We start from the raw sequence: 21,260 nt of genomic DNA on the forward strand, positions 1-21,260 counted from the left end.
GAGACATATTATAATAATATAGAGTGTCTGGCTTTCTTTGTGTTTCCACAGTAACTCCTCAGTAGCTGTCCCATTAAGGATATTGGTTCATTTGAAGTGTCTGGTTGCCACATGTTCTGAAGATCAAACACACTCTCTTCGTTTTCACCAGCCTGAAGTTAGGTCCAGTCTGCTTTGAAGTCATCTTTGTGTTCTGCAAAGTTATTCCATTGATAACATGATTGACCTTTGAGCTGCTGTCACATATAGATTAAAGGAACTGTACTGCGGACCTACTCTTACAAGTACTTCAAAACCCCATCAAGTCACTGTAAAAATCTGAACCTGATTTCATTCCCATCCTGACAGCAAAGGCTGCGTTCCACTGTGGACATCAAGCCTGGACTGTGTGACAACTAATTAGAGGCCACTGCGTGTGGGTGGAGGGACGTAAAACCTCTGCAGAATAGCTTGTTTCCAGCCCGTGAGATGCTTTAAAAATGACTAGTAACAGTTAAAAATTGATTCTAAAACACACTGCTTAGTTTCAGTCTGTGTTGCAGTACTCAAAATCAGTCTTGTTCTCAAGACCGCTGTTTGAAGTTATTGTCTCAAATTGTATGAATTTGTGCTCCTGGTCTCAGGAAAAAAGACACAAGAGCTTGTTTACATCTGGTATTAACATGCGTCTTGGTCACAAGTGGACAAAATTATAATAATAACAAGAATAATAATAATAATAATAAATAAATGTACGTATGCCAAAAAATATTATGATTTATAAAGCCGTGCGTACGTCTGCCAGTACACAGTTTTCCTTCATAAATCCCAAATCAACTTGGAATTGTTGGCACATAGGTCAGCCTCATATCCCGCCCTCTACACACCCACATTCAACCATAAATGATCAATGCAAAGCACAACATAAATATTAATGCATAGACCTGAGCCAGCTGGTCAATGGTTCTTTCTTTCTCATTAATTTTATTTCTGAATTTTTAACACTGGCAATACACAAACATGGACATAAAAATACAGGACAGAAAAAAAGAAAACAATGACAAAAACAAAAAACAAAAAATAGATAATAATAAAAATGATAAGAAGTTATAACAAACGAAAACGCACTGCCAGCCAGAGAAAAAAAACAGTACGATTATTCGCCAGTTCAAAATGTGTCCACAAGAAGGTTCAGGCAGGGAAATAGCATCCATGGGGTAAAGACCACGAGTGGTCAGGGAAGGTCCAGCGGAGACATAGTGTCCTGGTAAACTGAAGCACAGCATACAGTCCAATGCAATGAAGTAGTCCGATGTGGTTTGTCAGCTTGACTCCTCGTCCTTTTGATGTGTTCAATAAAGAAGCAGAGTACAGCAGTGTCTCCAGTATGCTCTATGCGCCTGACAGCACACTCGTGTTCACTGCAGCCATTTTACACTCAAAAACTCAGTGGTGTAGTGGAGGGTATACTCAGGTATACGGGGTATACCCACTTCTTCTTCTATCCAGTTGAAGTATACACACCTATCAGCTAAAAAGCTATTGTAATATATAGGAGAGTATGCCTACTTCTTCATCGGTAACACAGTACACCCACCTCATCAGCTACCACTACACCACTGCAAAAACTATGTGAAAACAAATATCGTACGAGATGATACAGTATATGCACAGTATTAGAAACGATTATTGAAAAATGTCAGCGCAGTGCAAATATTTAATGGTGTCTGATGAAATTAACATTGTCAGTTGTAGAAACCCAAGATAACATCATTTAGCCTGGTTAACGTGATTGAGGTGAAAATGCCTCAGTATATTCACGCTTATTATTGGGTAAAGGAAAGCTGAACATTACTGAATCCTGTCACCTGCCACAGCCTAGCAAACACGAAAACACTACTGTATTTGAATATTTATGTAGTGATTCATATGAAATGTGTGATATGAGGTGACTTTAAATGTGTGAGAGATCATATGTATAATGATTCCTTTCACATCTAATTTCCACAATCTGGCTTCAATTCACCACCTCACCATCTGTGTCGCCAATTTCTCCACTCTCCAAAATGTGGGTCAGAGTTTCCCTAAATTTACGCACATTTACTCAACTTTTTCTTTATAAATCCCAAGTTATGCTTAGAAAGTGGTGTACACACAGTTCAAGTTCTTTTTGGTGAGTTCACAGTGGTTATAAATTAGGCCCTCCATCACCTGAACCACTTGCCAGGGTGCTCTGGGATGCATTTGACCACATATCTTTTGTGCCAATGCACCCTAATGTGTTTGTTTCGGTGATAGCATGCTAAAAGCTCCATAACTTGCCCATTTTACGAGTTGGCCTTTATAAGAGTTGGAAGTGCTTTGTGGCTGTCCATTTTGCCCCATGAAAGGAGACGTGTTGAATTCTGCTGACAGAGATACGTCCAGCTGCACCAACACAACTACTTATGTGACTAGCAAGCAGCTAGTGAGAGTGTAGACATTACTGTGCGTTGGTCCCTTTAACCTTATAGCAAAAGTAACATAGGCAGGTACAAAATCTGAACACAACTGGTCAGCTGGAGACAGCATGACTGTGACTAGTTGCCAAGACTCTTAGTGGCGTCATCCCTATGTTTCCAGGGTCTTTCCTGTAAGAGATTGGTAAGGGCTAATTTTGCAGTTCAACTGCAAAGGCAAAAAGAAGATGGATGTTTCAAATGCAGTTTGAATGGTTAAAACCCATTGAGCCACTGTGAAGATGAGTGTCTAAAGTCAAGAAAACTGTCATTAGGCGTAGGTTTCAAGATGTATAATGTCAGTGGGCTATAAGCTGTAGGTGGGCGACTTCAACATAATTGACCCGGGAAACATTTACTGACCATTTGACCTAGAGAAAAAACATTGCTGAGAAAATAGAACTATTTGAAATGTCTCTTTAATGTGTCATAATTAGAGTATATCAAGCCGGGGAGCATAGGACCCTGGGAACATAGATACGCTCCCCTCTGGGCAAGAAGAAGCATACATATAGGAAACAAAATAGGACCCAGAATTGACCCTTGAGGGACACCAGGTTAATCTGTAGGAGATGCTGTTGATGGAAATCCAGAACTTTCTATTGTCTGAGGAAGAAACAAAACACTTCAGGTGAGTTTCTTTCTGTCCCAGTGCCTCATCCTGTCATTTGTATTTTTGAGTTGAAGTGTAAATTGAAAACAGGACAGTAATTCTGGGGAAGAGAGAGTGGGTGACAATTTTGGTGGAATGCAAAATTAGATAAAATCTGTGAACACTTGGATTGGATTTAGGAAGAAAATAGACTAAAAAAAAAAGAGCTGAACCACCAATTTCACACCTCAGGACCTGCCTAGATGAAAGGTTGCTGCCAGTTATTTTGCAGCATGTGTGTTGCTTATTAAAAATAGCAATGAGGCGATTTCCTGTCGGCCACAACGGGCAGAAAACTCCAATCCCAAAGGGGGGAGGAACATTTTTTAATGGTAATTGGGACAACAAATGATTGAGAGTGACTGCTTAACAGCCCCATTGCGAAACACCATAAGGTGCAAACACCATATGAGATTTGAAGGGGAAGCATGCATATTAAATTTGCCACATTTGCCACTTGGCTGTATGAAACAGAATTATCATTTATACTTGTTTTTTGTCCAGAGAGGCTGTTACAGTGTTGGGAGGTCTACAAGTTGGCCAGCCTGCATTGTCACTGCAATAATTAGCAGAGGATGTTTTATGAGAGTACTTAAGAATGCAATGTTTGGTTTGATGCAATTATTTGAATACATTAGAACAGTAGGGTGCATGCCAATCAGCACATTGTAATGCGCACATTTCAGTAAAGCAGGGAAACGCAGCAGGAGCTCAGGTGAAAGTGTCTCTCATAAATTGAGTTGTGAGCTTTGAAACAGCACTCAAATATTAAACATGGAAAAGGCTTTGGTACCATTAAGCGCAGTGCTAATGTAAGATAATTATTAGTCTGTCCATTCTCTAACCCTTTCTTCTCGTTTCTAGGATGAGGCCACCAAATCTGGAGCGAAGGCCAAAAGGACAAAGAACAAGAAGACAAAATGAATTTCTGAAGAGAGAAAGACTTTTATTCAAACACATTTTCAGAGTGTTGTGATTCAGGTGTGTCTTAAAGGTCTAGTGTGTCGGATTTATGGGGCTATGTTGGCAAAAATTGAATACGAGTATGTTTTCTTAAGTGTATAATCACCTGAAAAAAAGAATTGTGTTTTTGTATCTTAGAATCAGCCATCATAGCTAGAAGCCCCTCCACAACGAGAGCATCGGAAAAACAACAATTTTTAATGTGAAAGTGATTTATTCAGCGTTTTTAGGGGTTCACCAAGTCTGTTTGTTTTGGAGACGAAGAGACCTCCGGTAAAAACCTCCTGAACGTCTGGTTCTGAAAAAAGGTGAGGGCACATCAGCAGTTGCTAGGCTAGCGGCCAGTCTCTGACGTGCCAAACAGCAGTAGAGAAACACTGATTTGTAATGTGATACTACTTTATTCAGCATCTTATGGGTTTTAATCACCTGGTCCGTTTATTTTGGGGAGGAAGAGACCTCTGTGGATAATTTGTCTTCTGGTAAAAACCTCCTGAACGAGTGCACATTAGCAGTTGCTAGGCTAGCATTGTTGTAGCATAGACAAGACTTAAAATAAGAGAGGCTCAGACATGGAGTTGCACATTTGAGGGTTTACTTGCGAGAAAGCCAAAGAATTAGTACATCATGACAATGTATAGTGTCTAACAAACATGCAGTTTAAGTTGACACACCTACAGCTCTCCAATACACATTAAAAGCTGCTTCCTGTCACATAAGCAACGGTTTTCCTGTTATTCAGACAACCGGCTCGGAGAACAATTGCTTCTCCTCACATAACCAAGTTTGGCCAGAATCAAGTCACATCAGGATAACAATAGTCTATATCCAGTCACGCACACCTTATATTACAGGATAAGAGTTTACGCTAGGTCATTTACAGTATAGCATCCTGTCTCAGACATGCCAAACAGTGTTGGAGAAACACTGATCTGTAACATGAAAATGCTTTATCCAGTGTTTTTACCAGTTTTTATCACCTGGTCTGTTTGTTTTGGAGAGGAATAGACCACTGCGGATAAGTCGGCTCCTGGTAAAAATCTCCTGAACAAAGAACACTGAGGGAATTTCAACCAGGAGAAGTTTCAGCTGGTTGCAATATGCAGTCATCACCACTAGATGCCACTAAATACCCCTAAATCTTACACACTTTTCCTTTAATAACAACAACCAGGGATTTCTTGCAACTAGAAATAATTGACTGAAAATTATGACGGACTTTATATTGCACCGTTTTATGTGAGGAGTCTTGAAATGAAATGTTTACGGTACATATTTTCATTAAAACAAACATGAGATTTGTACTAAAAATCCTAGTGTGATCAGTCTCCATTTTATAAGACAGCCACATCATTACAAGCTTTAATGGAGGATTTTGTTCAGGAGAAGGCATCTTTATTCCATCATTCATTTTAAATCATAATGTTCCATTCCGTCCTGATGTAAATGTGTGAATACTTGTCCTTGTACGTGTTAATTCAGCTTTCAGCCGAATCGGCATGTGAATGAAATTCATACACAATTCATTCAGCGTTTCTAAGAAATATGATCACGGCACAGCAAAGTTCACTAAGTTTTATTGACGCTCTCATACTCATACACATAATTCACATGCCCGTTGTCCTCAGTGCATTGCACATCCAGTTGAAGCCTGCTAAATATTCAACTTTTCACAGTAGTGTGTTCTACTGAAGCTTTTACCCCACATCGGCTCCTGTGGGAGTTTGCCTCACCTCTCCGTTTTGGTGTCACTTGATCCCTGGAAAGACACGTTCTGCATATTAACCACTCCAGGGTTGGCTTTTGGCAGCAGAGGGCTACTTTCTAAAAATATCCAGGGCTCGCACCTGGCAGTGTTTTCACCACTATTACTTGACTGTTGTGACATAAAGAATAAAAGTCTTTTATCTCTGTGTTTAGTTATCTTGAGGGAATAAAACCAATAAGTACATCTCATTGGAGTGAGAACACAAATGACTAACAACAGGCTGAGATTTCTGAAATTTACTCCATGTCTGTGTACAAAGCTGCCTGTGCATTCTAGCCATTGAGAATAATTACAGCTAATTCACTTAATAGAGCTGTTTCTCCCTGACAAGCTGTCATGCCAAACCCATCATCTCAGCCCTTAATTATGTTTTTTAGAGGCTTGTGAGGAACTCATGAAGCTAAAATAATACGCGGGGCTGAGAATAATGAGCTTACTTCAATTTAAAATTTAATCCATACAGGAGAATATGGGAGAGCCGAAGACTTTGATTGTTGCAGCAAAATCACAAAATGTACATTTCCTTTCAAAGTATGCAAGTATGGAAACCAGGAGTGTTCAGTTAATGAGGAAAATAATAAAATACATGAATACATTTATTGATATATTGTCTTTATGAAGTCACATTGTGTTTTATAATCTTACTTGACAATCTTGCAGCCAGTGTCACAATGCTAATTTATATCACAGTGTCGTATTTATTTATTTAAAGGAATACTTCATCCCCCAAATAACCATTTGTTTATTGATTACTCATCATGCGTTACCCTAAATTTGTGACGAAAAGTGAACAAAGAATCCAAAAACTGAAAAATTACTCTCACACAGCTTGCGCAGTAGAATTGAAGTCTCATTTTTCCAGTCATATGGTTAGCGCTTCCCAAACACAGGCACTGACTGGATAAATGAGACTAGGATTATACTGCACGAGTTGTGTAAGGGTTTCTAAATTGATGTTGTGATGTTGTTAAAACTGGACCTCAGTGACTTTAATTCATGAAGAATTTTTTTTTCCAGTTTTTGGACCCTTTGTTCACTGGTGAGGTAAAATTACTATTTTTGTCACTGGAGTCTGGCTTTGAAATGTGCATAGATAAATTTCACTGTTTAGGAAGTACTGAGTATACGACTAAATAGATAAGCGCTGGATTATATGAAACGAGTTGTGTGAGAGTTTGTGAACATGTTTTAATGATGTTTTTTCATTTTCCTCTGTTTTTGGATTCTTTGTTTAACATTGAGGCATACGATAAAGTTTTCTTGCCAAATTCAGCGTAACACAGGGTGAGCAGTTGATATATAAATGATCATAGGGGGGGTGAGGTATTCCTTTAATTTTGAACACTTTACATATGAAAACATAAAGACAATTAAAAAGATGAAGAACACTGAATTTGTGGGAAAGTTGCCTCCTCTAAAATTAAACAGACTCTCCATGCTCATGCTCTAATGTCTCCTTCATAAGATGTATTATTATAAAAATGTCCTATTCATCCAGAGGGAAAGTGGGAAGAGTATAAATACAACAAATCTAAGACACAAATAAGATGCAAATACTTAATAAAACATACACTATAAATACTTAATTTTAGTGTTTGGATTTAACAGTGATTATCTTGGTGAAAACATCAAAGGAAGAAGTGGACTGTAATGGTGTCTCCAGCTTTTGTCAAGTGGACATTGACCTCTGAATCACTTGACTGAATGACTAGACTTGATGCTTGGTGTAAATATCTGTCAGCTGATGATGCCTGGCTCCTTGCGGACATCCTGCTGGCAGCGGCTCGGATCATTTCATCTCAGCCTGCTTCAGGCGTCTGGACCACTTCAGCTTCTGATTGCAGACTTCAGCCTTTGATCAGCTGCTGCGCGGACAAAGAGGCAAAACGTCAAGCGCGCAGAAATTACCTGAGTAAGGCCGGAAGATGAGTGGCCTACAAAATAAAAGCGAAAAAATTATACACCTCTTCCTTTTACTCACAGCCATGGGTGTAGATTTTCAGGGGTTATATAGGTATTTACAACATATTCATTCCCATCCATTTTCGACAAATGTGAGCGTAGCAGGGACTTTAATTTGACAAATATAAGACATGTACATCATAAATGCTAAAAAGGCTCAAACTGGTGCATACACATTCTCCAGAATTGCAAAAATTAACCGTTTGATGCTAAAACTTTTCTTGCAGATGACCCCAAACCGCTTATTTCATGTTGTGTCCCCCCCATTTCTAAATTAAACCTTTGCACTTGCTGGAAACAGACACATAAGAGAAATTTAAAGTGATTTAATTGTATTTTGGATGCATCTGATGGGAAACGGACACATCACTATGGTTTTAGGTGCATTTACACAAACGTTTTAAGACATTTTATTTTGGTTGCCTTTGAGGAAACATATAGGCTTCGATTATCATGTTCTCTAAGGTTAGGCTATGTGTTGAAAAAACAGTCATCGTAATTCGACATAAAAATTGCTTTAGGACGCATATTTTGAGCGTCTTCCCCTTTCTCACAAAACGTTCTTGTAGGACGTTTATTTTGAAAGTACGAGCGGATATAGTGCTGATTTTCTACTCTAGTAGTCTTGACATTGGTGACAAAAGCAAGTGTGCGCTCCTCAGCACCCGCACATCCAGCAGCCAGCACTGTTACTGTAAACCTGCTGACCAGAGAGAAACGCGCACAGAGGATCTACAATTATTTTCATAAAAAAATAATCTTTAAGTTAAATTTGTGTCTCTTCTTAGCACAGAACTATTCCAGGGAAAATGGAAGATTTGGGAAAAGTGTTTCCATTAAACCACAGGTCTCCAGTCATGTTTGACTCCTGGGTAAAGTGGAGCGGAACGTTTGGGCGCGTAATTGGACTCTGTGCGTGAAACGGAACAAAAGGGTCTACGATGGTTTTGGCTGTATTCTAACTATGGGCGCGCACATTCTGGAGACCAACTCCAGCGGCAACTTGACTCCTGCTGTGTCCGAGGCTGGGACTGTCCTCCCGGGCTACCTGGCGGTGATCTTATCGGTCCTCATGGTGACACTGGTTGTCGTGGTGGTGGCTGGGAACGCGCTGGTCATCATGGCTTTTGTTGTGGATAAGAGCCTGAGAATCCAAAGCAACTACTTCTTTCTGAACCTGGCTATATCTGATTTTCTCGTGGGTGAGTTGGTGCCTCTTCTTCTTCTTTGCGTCTCATCTGTCAGGTCGCTCAAATTTGGCTCTTTAAAATCTCTTATTCCTCCTTGTGAATGAAAAAAGGGCTTTTTCTCCACGCCCCAAACACACACACACACACACACACAGTATAATTACAGTGAGTCACTAGTGTTCACTGCTGAGTTTATTGTGACCTTGTCTTTTTTTTTTTTTTTGCTTCATTCATGTGCACCATGGATATTTGTAGCATCCCTTTATTTCATTGAGGTAAAGCAATCACACCCCTCTTGTTGTGCTGCTCTTATCTGCACCATTAGATGAATTAGACCCTTCTCTTTAATGAAACAACCAATACAAGCTGCTCTCCTCTCAAATGTCTTTCACTTTTTCTCTGCAGGGGTTTGCCTCAGTAACAGCAGCATCCCTTAATTTTTTTGTCACATGTAATGGGTCTCACATCCAGGCTGTCTGGAGGTCTGGAGAGGTGTGAATGTTAGACGGGTTGAATCAACATGCAGTGTGTGCATGTGTGTGTGTGTGTGTTCCAGGTGCCTTCTGCATCCCGGTGTACATCCCTTACAACCTGACAGGCCGGTGGATGCTGGGTAAGGGGCTCTGCAAGGTGTGGCTGGTTATGGACTACCTGCTCTGCACGGCCTCAGTCTTCAACATTGTCCTCATTAGTTATGACCGCTTCCTGTCAGTCACAAGAGCAGTAAGTACAGGCTGCAGAGGTGCTCATTACCACACACACACACACACACACACACACACACACACACACACACCACGTAGACGTAGTACCACAGTCAATTCTAAAATGTGTCACTCTCCAGGGCAGTTTGCTCGGCAGTGAAAAGTCATTGACATTCACAGCTTTATTCCTTTACAAGTGTGTCTGGCTTTAATCTCTAATTTTGTCCAGTCAATTTGAGCACAGAGCTTGAGCCGCCTGGGTGATTTGGTATGTAAATATTTTGGATGCAGACATTAGCAGGCAACTCAGCAGTCTATAAGGACCAGTATAATTTAATTTAAGGGGAACTACTCCATCAATGAAAACAGTTTCATAATGCCCTCTGTCGCTCTGGTGGAGCTTTTCAACATTTAAAATAAACACCTGGCCAGCTCGCTTTGAGACTTACATTTTTTTTAAAAGATGATTGTTTTTGATAAGACAATTCAAGCGTGATAGGGGAGAGTGAAGGGGGATGGCATGTAGCAAAGGGTCACGGGCTGGAATCAAACCCACTGCCGCTGTGGCAAAGACAAAGCCTTTGTACACAGGAGGCCTGCTCTATCTGCTGAACTGCTGGGCATCCCACGAGTTACAGTTTCTAGGAGGTGTGGGGTTTGGAAGCAGTGGGCATTTAGGAGCAACCCAATCACCCAAAAATTGTTGGCATTGTATGCTTCTGCGGACTACAGATACATTACATTTGTACGTTATTACATAGCTATGTCATGTTTCAACAACCCACTTGGTTATTGTCAGGACAAGATCATGTTTTGGCTTAAAATACCCACTTTTGGGGGCACAATCCCCGCTGGAAATGCAGTGATATCTCGACTGCTGCTTTTTTGTGGCACTATCCTGGCAAGAAACACAACTGTGTCTCTGTAAAAGTCAGCTGCTTTTCTTGGCACTATCCCAGCTGGAAATTCAGTGACGCCTCTATGAAAATTAGCTGCTTTTCTTGGCACTATCCCAGCTGGAAATTCAGTGACGCCTCTATAAAAATTAGCTGCTTTTCTTGGCACTATCCCAGCTGGAAATTCAGTGACACTTCTATAAAAATTAGCTGCTTTTCTTGGCACTATCCCAGCTGGAAATTCAGCGACGTCGCTGTAAAAATTAGCTGCTTTTCTTGGCACTATCCCAGCTGGAAATTCAGCGACGCCTCTGTAAAAATGAGCTGCTTTTCTTGGCACTATCCCAGCTGGAAATTCAGCGACGCCTCTGTAAAAATGAGCTGCTTTTCTTGGCACTATCCCAGCTGGAAATTCAGCAACGTCGCTGTAAAAATGAGCTGCTTTTCTTGGCACTATCCCAGCTGGAAATTCAGCGACGCCTCTGTAAAAATGAGCTGCTTTTCTTGGCACTATCCCAGCTGGAAATTCAGCGACATCTCTAAAAATTGGCTGCTTTTCTTGGCACTATCCCAGCTGGAAATTCAGCAACGTCGCTGTAAAAATGAGCTGCTTTTCTTGGCACTATCCCAGCTGGAAATTCAGCGACGCCTCTGTAAAAATGAGCTGCTTTTCTTGGCACTATCCCAGCTGGAAATTCAGCGACGTCTCTAAAAATTGGCTGCTTTTTTTGGCACTATCCCAGCTGGAAATTCAGCGACGTCTCTTTAAGAATTAGCTGCTTTTCTTGGCACTATCCCAGCTGGAAATTCAGCGACATCTCTAAAAATTGGCTGCTTTTCTTGGCACTATCCCAGCTGGAAATTCAACGACGTCTCTTTAAGAATTAGCTGCTTTTCTTGGCACTATCCCAGCTGGAAATTCAGCGGCATCTCTTTAAGAATTAGCTGCTTTTCTTGGCACTATCCCAGCTGGAAATTCAGCGATGTCTCTTTAAGAATTTGCTGCTTTTCTTGGCACTATCCCAGCTGGGAATTCAGTGACGTCTCTAAAAATGAGCTGCTTTTCTTGGCACTATCCCAGCTGGAAATTCAGTGACATCATCATAAAAATTAGCTGCTTTTCTTGGCACTATCCCAGCTGGAAATTCAGCGACATCTCTTTAAGAATTAGCTGCTTTTCTTGGCACTATCCCAGCTGGAAATTCAACGATGTCTCTTTAAGAATTAGCTGCTTTTCTTGGCACTATCCCAGCTGGGAATTCAGTGACGTTTCTAAAAATTAGCTGCTTTTCTTGGCACTATCCCAGCTGGGAATTCAGTGACATCATCATAAAAATTGGCTGCTTTTCTTGGCACTATCCCAGCTGGAAATTCAGTGACGTCTCTAAAAATGAGCTGCTTTTCTTGGCACTATCCCAGCTGGAAATTCAGCAACGTCTCCATAAGAATTAGCTGCTTTTCTTCGCACTATCCCAGCTGGGAATTCAGCAACGTCGCTGTAAAAATTAGCTGCTTTTCTTGGCACTATCCCAGCTGGAAATTCAGCAACGTCTCTAAAAATTAGCGGCTTTTCTTGGCACTATCCCAGCTGGAAATTCAGTGATGACTCTATAAAAATGAGCTGCTTTTCTTGGCACTATCCCAGCTGGAAATTCAGTGATGCCTCTATAAAAATTAGCTGCTTTTCTTGGCACTATCACAGCTGGGAATTCAGCAACGTCTCTAAAAATTGGCTGCTTTTCTTGGCACTATCCCAGCTGGAAATTCAGCAACGTCTCTAAAAATTGGCTGCTTTTCTTGGCACTATCCCAGCTGGAAATGCAGCGATGTCTCCGTAAAAAACTCTTGCTTTTCGTGGCACTATCCCAACAGGAAACAAAGTGATGCCTTTATTAAAATCAGATGCTTTTCTTGAAAAAACCGCTACAGGTCGCTACAAAAACACCCAAAATTTGCTAGCTAAAAAGCTGCTGGAAAAACAGTGACAACTTCCTAAAACAACTAGTTTGTGTTGTTAATTAGTCTCAAACAGTGGTCTGCAGCTTGGCAGGCGACTCGCACCTCCCGATGACAAAGTCAGCTCATACACCACGCCACTTTAGAAACGCTGATATGATACTTATAAAATCGACAAATATAACGTAGTCGTGGTTTGTAGGAACGTACAATGCAAACATTTTCTTCTGGCAATCGGGCTGTTGGGAGGCAGTAAAGGTCTGATAAAGCATGCTATTGAGCTGCATCATGAGAAATGTAGGATCCAAGGTTTTTGGACCTTGATTAATATTTAAGACTAAAATTCAGCATATCTTGCTCTCTGCTGCTTTGTTTTTTTTATGTGTCTTTTGTCCGCCAACCATATGAAAGTTAAATATTAAATAGCTGGAGTGCACCTTTAACACCCCCTCCAGAACAAAAACTAACAGATATTTTTCCCCCTATTGGCTTCATCAGTGTACAACCAGACATAAGCCTCGGTTACTTGATTATTCTTTTAAGACAGTGCCACACATATGGCCAATATTAGTCATCAATTATAAAAACTTCTTCCCAAGAATAAACCAGACAACATGTCCATTTGACCTCGATTGGCACAAAACTGAAATATTTCCGTGTGGATCATTTACATGGTCTTGCTGCCTGTGTTATTTCTAACTGACTACATTTGTTAGACGCCACAGAAAAAATGAAGTGTATTTAGCTGCTCACTGAGTAGTGTATGGTAATAACATCTCTTTGCTTGTGGCTGCTTTTATCTTCCTTTGATTGAGGGTTTGATCTTGCCAGCTTAGAAGGAAATTTTATTTATTTATGTATTAATTCTCATTCCAGAGAGAAGGATTTTTGTAATTTACAATGGAAATGGGGAGTCTTGCGCTTTTGTAATGAACACTCAATAGCGGGGCCAGAATCCGTTATTAGCATCATGAAGTGGTTTTGTTTCATTATTCACTGACTCAGAGAAGTGTTTGTTTTTTTTAAGTTGCTCTTTAACTAAGGTCACACTTGTCTCAGACCTACCCAGCTGTTCTTGCCGCAGAGAGATATTGGATGGTTTGAGGCAAAGACAAGATAAAAAAACACCAATAAAAAAAGAGTGGTAAACAGAGGAGAGCTGCTTAATGATAGAGTTTAGACTGAGGAGTGAAAATGGAGCGAGTGTGAAGAGAATGAGCGGCGGGTGATAACGAGGGAGGAGTGGATTGGGAGAAACCAGATGTCTCTTTCACACTCTTGTGTTGCATCAGTGAATGTGGCTCTCAGCCTGACATTTCTCCTCTCTCTTTGGTTTCAGTGGCACACCGTGGAATAGGAGCCTTGCGTGTCGGTTTCATTTACAGCATCTCATAATACAAACTGGGCTTTATTTGAGCACCCAGGGCAGAAGCAAGTGCGTTTGTTATGTGAACAGCTGTGGAATGAAACAAATAGCGTTATTCTGCAGCAGAGTTTGGCCCAATCCCAGAACACCCTTTGCCCCTACCACTTAGCCCTTACCCCATTGTTTTGCGTGTTTACATCTAGGGGGTAGGGTGTCCCGATTCTTGTTGGAACTGAGGAATAGGGCAAAGTGTCAGGGCTACATGGCCCTCCAAATGGAGGTTTTTCAGAGGCACACTTGTATTTTCCTTGATAACAAAGTTTTTTTTTTTAAAGATATTTTTTGGGGCTTTTTTTTTTTTTTTTTTTTTTAGGCCTTTAATTGATAGGACAGATGAGCGTGAAGGGGGGAGAAAGAGAGGGAGTGACATGCAGCAAAGGGCCACAGGCTGGAGTCGAACCCGGGCTGCTGCGGCAACAGTCGTGTACATGGGGTGCCTGCTCTACCACTAAGCCACCGACGCCCTGATAATAAAGATTTAAAGACTGTGATAACCATAATATTATTATGGTTTAACAGTGCTGCAGGGATGATGATATTTTTGTATGCCATTGCAAATGAAACATTGCCCTGGTTCCCTCAGCAGAAAGCTTAAGGGATTTTGGAGTTTCATTGGATTTTGGATTATTGCAGAAAATAAGCCCTGTGTCAAACAAACGTTTATGATACTTATACATTTTGTTCAGTGAGATTTCTTCACAAATTAAAACTACCGTTATGATTTTTGAAGCATATGTGCAATTGCCAGAAGTAAAAAGCTAACATTAAGCTAAACAAACTATGCTACCTTAACGTTGCCACCAAAATGAGGCGTAAAGCTGTGTTCAGTGTGATGACATTCTGTCGTCTCATTTAGCTGCTTCTTAGTAACCACCTTTTCAAAGATATGTAAAAGCTTAAAAGTTCACTAGTTCACACTGATGTATTTTATGTCGTGGAACACGTAACCAGAAACCCATTAAAAAAAACATTGACTTTGAGATGAGGGAACCAGGAGTGCTAAAATACCAACTATTTTCTGGGTTTTAGGATTCAGTCCTGCACAACTGTCATTTTAAAGTATTATCCTTTCCTTTATATCAAGCATAACTAAAGAAATTGCAAGTATGCCAATTTCCCCATGTGGCTAACTAGCTAGCTAGCTAGCTAGTGTTACATTGTTATCGCTGATTTCTGCATGATGGTCCCACATTTTGACACATGTCCGTGGCATTACCCCCCTGTGATGGCGTATGACGCTGGAAATGGAACAAAAGACCCACAGAGAAGTTGCTACACTTGTGAGCGCTTCTCCGATATCAGTGCAGACTGGCACAGTAGAGCACAGGTTGCTAATGTTTGCCTACAGAGCACCGTTAGTGGCCTGGTATTGAAGCAGTGTTCTTTTTAATTTAATAACTTCTTTGATCGATTGATACCATGAAACCTGGAACTTGCGAACTAATCGACAGCATCCTGACAACCACAATAGGATGCCTGTAGCCCAGGCTAGAGCAATGACCACAGCAGGAGACGGCATAGTCCTGCAACACTGGTCATGTCGGCAGAATCGACAACCACTGATGAGGTATCAGGGTCTTGAAAGGTTGTCCCATTTCATAAGGGAAGATTTCAACCACTACCCCTTGGGGGCAAGGCGGCACTCAAGAGGGGGGGGGGTGGGGGGGTGGGAGTAAAAATCAGAAATGGGTTTGGGCCTCTATGTTCATCACTGTGAGTCACACTTCTCCCTCTCTTTTGATGCAGGTTAAATACAGAGCACAGCGAAACATGACCCGCCAGGCTGTGCTCAAGATGGTGGCAGTGTGGGTGTTGGCCTTCCTCCTCTACGGCCCTGCCATCATCTTCTGGGAGACAGTCGTCGGCCAGAGTGTCGTCCCGGCTCATGAGTGCTACGCCGAGTTTTATTTCACCTGGTACTTCCTGCTCTGCGCTTCTACCTTTGAGTTCTTCACCCCGTTTGTGTCAGTAGCTTTCTTCAACCTCAGCATTTACCTAAACATCCATCGCAGGACCAAGAATGGAGGCGCCTGCTCTGAGGAAGAAGTCAAGACGCAAAGGATCACTAAGAAGCACAAAGACGGAACAGGTTGGTCTGTGTTTTTTGTGAAGACTCGGAAGGTGTCGTCCAGTGAGCCTACTGCTATCTCTGCGGTCATCGAGGATGACGATGTCCTTTCCCCTTCCTCCTGTGGTGGGGACCCTAATAACAGTCAGATATTCATGCAGCGGGAGAAGTTGTCTCCTAATAGAAAAAACTCCAGGCTGTTTCAGCACACGGCCTCCTGCATGGCCCCTGGCCGTGGGACGCTGGGATCTCGTCTGACTCGGGACAAAAAGATCGCCAAATCTTTGGCCATTATTGTCTGCATCTTTGGGATTTGCTGGGCTCCTTACACTCTCCTAATGATCATTCGTGCCGCCTGTAGCGGTAAGTGTGTGGCGAACTACTGGTATGAGATTACATTTTGGCTTCTGTGGCTGAACTCTGCCATCAACCCGTTCCTTTACCCCCTGTGCCACAGAAGCTTTCGAAGGGCTTTCTCAAAGATACTGTGTCCGAAGAGACAATCAGTCCAGCCTCAGATCGAGGCTCAGTCTTGTTAGATGAACTCAATTGCACTTCCATACTTTATGAATGCAGTAACTGTAGTTGGTCAACCACTGTAAAAAAAAAAATCCATATAATGTTCTTCCATCAAAAAAAGAAAAAAATCCAGTTTTCAAAAATAAGGGACTGTTCTTTACTTATCAGAGACGGGCTGGTGTAAGTTGTTTTTTATTTGGACCCTCCCCAAAGCTATTATTATTTTTCCTTGAGCCAAATGTAGGAATTAATGGTTAACCATCAATCGGTTACCTGCAGAGAGTATTTTTGACCAGTTACATGTCATTTGGAAAATTTTGCTACTCTTCAGTTTACTGCACTGTGTACAGCCCCAGTCTGGTGGGAACTAGCTAGTGTTAGCGGCGCCGCTCATTCGGCCAGTAAGGCTGGTAGTGCAACCCAACCCAACAGCACTCTAGTGGAAACATTGTGCCCACCCTCTGCTATCCCCAAAGCTCACTGAAAAAAACATAGTGCTGTAAAACTCCTTGAGCAGTGCTGACTATGTTATTACTGGTAGCACTTTCAGCACAGCTAGTAGTGCTAACATAGTAAACAATGCTAAAAAGGGTGCGGGGTTTGCGGTACAAAACGAAGCCGCTTCAGCGCCCGACAGTGCGAGCGTTTCACTCGCATTTGCGACTAAAAATAGGTGTGTGCAAACTGTAAAAAATATTTAGGGGCACATGTGCGCATAAAAAAAACAGCCGAAGCAGCCTATATTTTTATCAATAAAAGAATATGATAATCTAACCGCAAATGTTGGAGGACTCCAGCCGCCTTCCGTCTTCCCTCTTCCCCGTGTGACACAGTTATGGGCGGTTTTCCAAGCCACTGTCGGCACAATGAATATAAGTCCCACTGTCGTCAGCGTGGTGTGGAGGAGACGAGGGACCAGGAAAAGCGGCGGACCTCTGGGGAAGCCTGCTCCGTTCTCCCCATAGTTAGGGACCGTTCGCCACGGTACCGCTGCTTGGCAGGGTGGAAATAAGTCCTGCAGAGTTTCAGAGGACCTGGAGAATGTTTTAGGATAGTAATAACATTATATAAGATAATCATATTGCAAAGATAATTTATATAAGATAATAACATTAAAGACAAAATTAAATTGCAATACTTTTTCAAAACTTGATGATTTTACCTTTCTGTACATTTTGTATACAAATTCATTAAATAATTTTGCTTGTTAATGTCTATTTGCGTCACGTTTATTATGGAAAACACATTATTTGATCGCTCCTTGCGCTTCTTACTTTTTCAACTTAGGAGCACATGTGCTCCTTGGGAAAAAAAGTTAGCGTCAAGCCCTGTGCTTAATAACCAGAGTGAGCTGGGGAGAGACCAGAGGGTGGACACAATGTTTCCACAGAAAAGCGGTCTGCCACCAGGACGGCATCACCAGCTGTAGTTGCAGAATATGCGGTGCTGCTAGCTAGCTAACATTAGCACCCTCCTGACCCAAGTGATGCACAGTGCAGAGAGGCCAAGAAACCAGTCCAGCGGAAGGTGGGCAGTGGGCACTAGTTATCACATTTTAGTAAAGCTGGCCGGCTGTCTGTCAGCAAGGCCAACAGAAAGTAAAATAAAAAGCAAAACATTAAGTTTTCACCACCTCCAAATGGGTAGCACTTTGAAATGCATGAACCATTTAAAGTTGTATGTCCCTCCCCAGTGCTTAAAAAATATTCGACATGTTTCCCCTTTTTTTGCACCAACCCATCCCCCCGATAAGTAACGAACAGTCCATAAGAGAAATGTTTGTGTCAAAGTTGTGCGAGGTTTGTCTCAGCATATCTGATAGCAATATGAGAGTATAAGGGAAAAAAACTGCAGTTAAGATATTCACAGACAATCTCGGTAAGTAGGACAGGAAGAGGGACGTGGTTTAGGCTATTTCACCACTCACTTCTTCGTGAGCTCAATGCTGGGAAATGATGACTTATGCAGCCAGATAGAAGTGATGACTGTAATTTAGCCTAAGATATTATACGAGAACTACAGCACCACCAAGCTGTTAAATTACGGTCTGTCTGCCTGAATGCACAGCTGAGGGAGACAGCAGCTTCCGCCAACATCCCGTTTCTCACAGGGCTGCTGCGACACAGGGCACTTCAACTCCTGTTTAGATCAAATTGAGGATTTTATGGTTTTTATAAAGTCTCATAATCTCTCCGCACATGAAACCCTTTTCACATCAGTTTCGAATGCGTCGTTGTTCTTTTTGAAACAGACGGCTTTCTGCTTTTGTCTTCAAAAAGGTACTTTTCAAATTCAAGCTTTTCATCATGCAGCAATAGGATGACAAATGTGGAGTCCTCAAAATTCAAAGCATCTGAAAAGAAGAGAAGAACCTGTATCTGTTTACTGTGTGAACTTTCATCACATTGATGTTTTATTTCATTTTATTTGAAAAGTGGGCTACAGGCAGAGGGGAATCAGCTGTTATCTGCCAACACTGAATCTGCACTTAATTTTAAAAAAAGGTATTATTGTTGATGTTACACATGTACAGCACTATAATAAGAGAGCAGCATTAAACCTTTTGTACAATAATATCTATGCCACGCTAGATGGTTGTGTTCTTTAAGTGCAGTTTAATTTATTCAAAGACTTGACTGGTTTTTACCACCCAAACTACTTGACTACTTTGTATCTTGGCTATGAATGTGTGTTGGTGTAAGTAGCCAAAAGAGAGAATAAAAAGAGGACTGACTACAGGCTTCCTAACTGTACATATTACTGGTCAAATGTGGAAGCGTAGGAGGAAATGGTTTGACATTTTGGGAAATATGCTTATATGCTTCTGCGCCAAGAGTTAGATGTGAAGAGTGATACCACATTCATGTCTGTGCGTTACAATCTGGGTGTAATGAGTTTGTCACACCACAGACAAATGTGTTATGAAGCACTCAGACAAATTTGAATTATTAAAAAAGTTGCAGAGTGTGTAAAATTATGTTTCAAAATAATTAAAAAAGAGACAGTGTTCTCTGCTCTGAGACGCCGGGGGCATGTCTGCCGAATGCGCTAAATCCACGCCCACTCGCGGGGAAAGCTGCAGCCTCTCTTAATTGTAGTGCTACAATGGATGCTCTTTTTTGTTGGACTGGTACATCCATACATGTGTCAGCCACCAAAGCCAGAATCAAATTCAGAGCAAGAGGCACTGACCCCTGAAAAATCAAACCTCACTGTCCTTGAGCTCTTTTACACAGAGATCACACTGTGGGGCTGCTATGGAGTCCCTGCTTTATGCCTCCTTTGCATTTCTACACAAACCCAAACAATGGCAGCATCATTCTGCAGCAGTGTGTGATTATACAGCGCATAATCAAAGGAGGCATGACGGGCATGACATAACACCACAGCGTCGGTAGGTGTGACATATAACACGTGTCGGTAGCGCTTTATAAACAATATCAATGGTATAACATGGAATTAACAGTAACCTATTGTCCCTTTTGGCTCTATCTGAAGGTAATTTAAGCCTGTGCAAACTTGATGCTCTGACGCTGCCTTCAGTAGAGTGCTCCAGGGATGACCTTTTTTTTGTTGGGTGGTGCATCACCCTGCTTCCCTCGTCAAAAAGCCAGTGGGATTTCTTTCCACTGGATTTTGGATTATTACAGAAAATAAGCTCTGTGGCAAACAATTGTTCAAAGTACTTACACGTTTTGTTTTGTTTTGTTTTGGCAGGTTAATCTTCACAAATCTTTTATGATATTTGAAGCCTAAATGCAATCACCAGAGGTTAAAAGCTAACGTTAGGCTGTAGACAAACAACACCAAGGTCACATGACTCAACATTGTCCCCACAGGATGGCTGTAAGGCTGTGTTCATCATGATGATGTTCTGTAGTTTCATTTTGTCACTTGTTTGCGACCACTTTTTCAAGACACATCAAAGCTTCAGAATTCACAGATAGGGTATTTACAGACATCTTATGTCACAGGACAAAATGTGAAAGTCTCTTAGGCTTGTGTTAACCACAGAGCTTGTCTCAGGCGTCTAACCGAAAACCCACTGACTTCAAGACGAGTAGAAAAATGCTGACTCATTTCCAGGTTTCAAGACATTCCCCAAGGCACTCTCCTGGGGTTGTGTTTACCGTATTCATGAGAACAGTCCATATGAGGACCCCCACTTTGTGGCATTCACAACCTTGGAAGTAGAAGTTTGCTGACAGCTTCAACTTCCCCAGTTGGGACGTGATTGCTGATGTTTTCAGAGATGGCAGAGGCCGTGGAAATAATGTTGTAATTTTAGTGTTTTCTCTCTATGTCATTTTAGAATGTAACTGAGGAAAATGTTGATATACCCACTTGCTAGCTTGCTAAATTGTTAGCCTTTGTGGTTTCCAGATGCCATTGCCTAGTAGAAGTGTTCTCAGGACAACTTGAATGCCAAGCATATCATGCACACGATTCTGAATGTCAACGCCACGAGCTCATGACATATTTGACGGCAGCATATGTTCACACAAGTGAAGCAAGAAAAGTAAATGGAAAGAGGAGATTAAATGAAAATTCCAACAGAGGTGAAGATGCCACTGTGGGAGTAATGGAATAGTAAAGGAATAAAAGAAAGAACCGAGTTCAATCAGAGGCTGTGCCGGACATAAACACAAATTCCATTGCAAGCTAATCTCTACAAACAC

General features: G+C 41.5%; 2 protein-coding genes across 5 annotated transcripts in view; both read left to right on the top strand.

Annotated features, from left to right (window-relative positions):
* Positions 1 to 4,803, top strand: part of impact (impact RWD domain protein) — a 45,456-nt gene extending 40,653 nt beyond the window's left edge. For 3 of the 4 annotated variants that reach the window (XM_033621950.2, XM_078168503.1, XM_078168504.1), the window contains one exon: positions 3,994 to 4,803. In XM_033621950.2, the coding sequence (XP_033477841.1) occupies positions 3,994 to 4,053 (60 nt within the window). In that variant the 3' untranslated portion in view covers positions 4,054 to 4,803. The other variant, XM_033621952.2, reaches the window with a different exon arrangement.
* A 3,636-nt stretch (positions 4,804 to 8,439) lies between these two features.
* On the top strand, positions 8,440 to 19,157 carry LOC117254086 (histamine H3 receptor). The gene is made up of 3 exons (XM_033622061.2): positions 8,440 to 9,024; positions 9,569 to 9,735; positions 15,741 to 19,157. Exons 1-3 carry the CDS (start codon positions 8,787 to 8,789, stop codon positions 16,599 to 16,601), a joined length of 1,266 nt encoding a protein of 421 aa, XP_033477952.2. The 5' UTR covers positions 8,440 to 8,786; the 3' UTR covers positions 16,602 to 19,157.
* Positions 19,158 to 21,260: the final 2,103 nt, after the last annotated feature.

Source organism: Epinephelus lanceolatus, chromosome 6, assembly GCF_041903045.1.
Source record: "Epinephelus lanceolatus isolate andai-2023 chromosome 6, ASM4190304v1, whole genome shotgun sequence".
Taxonomy (NCBI): domain Eukaryota; kingdom Metazoa; phylum Chordata; class Actinopteri; order Perciformes; family Serranidae; genus Epinephelus; species Epinephelus lanceolatus.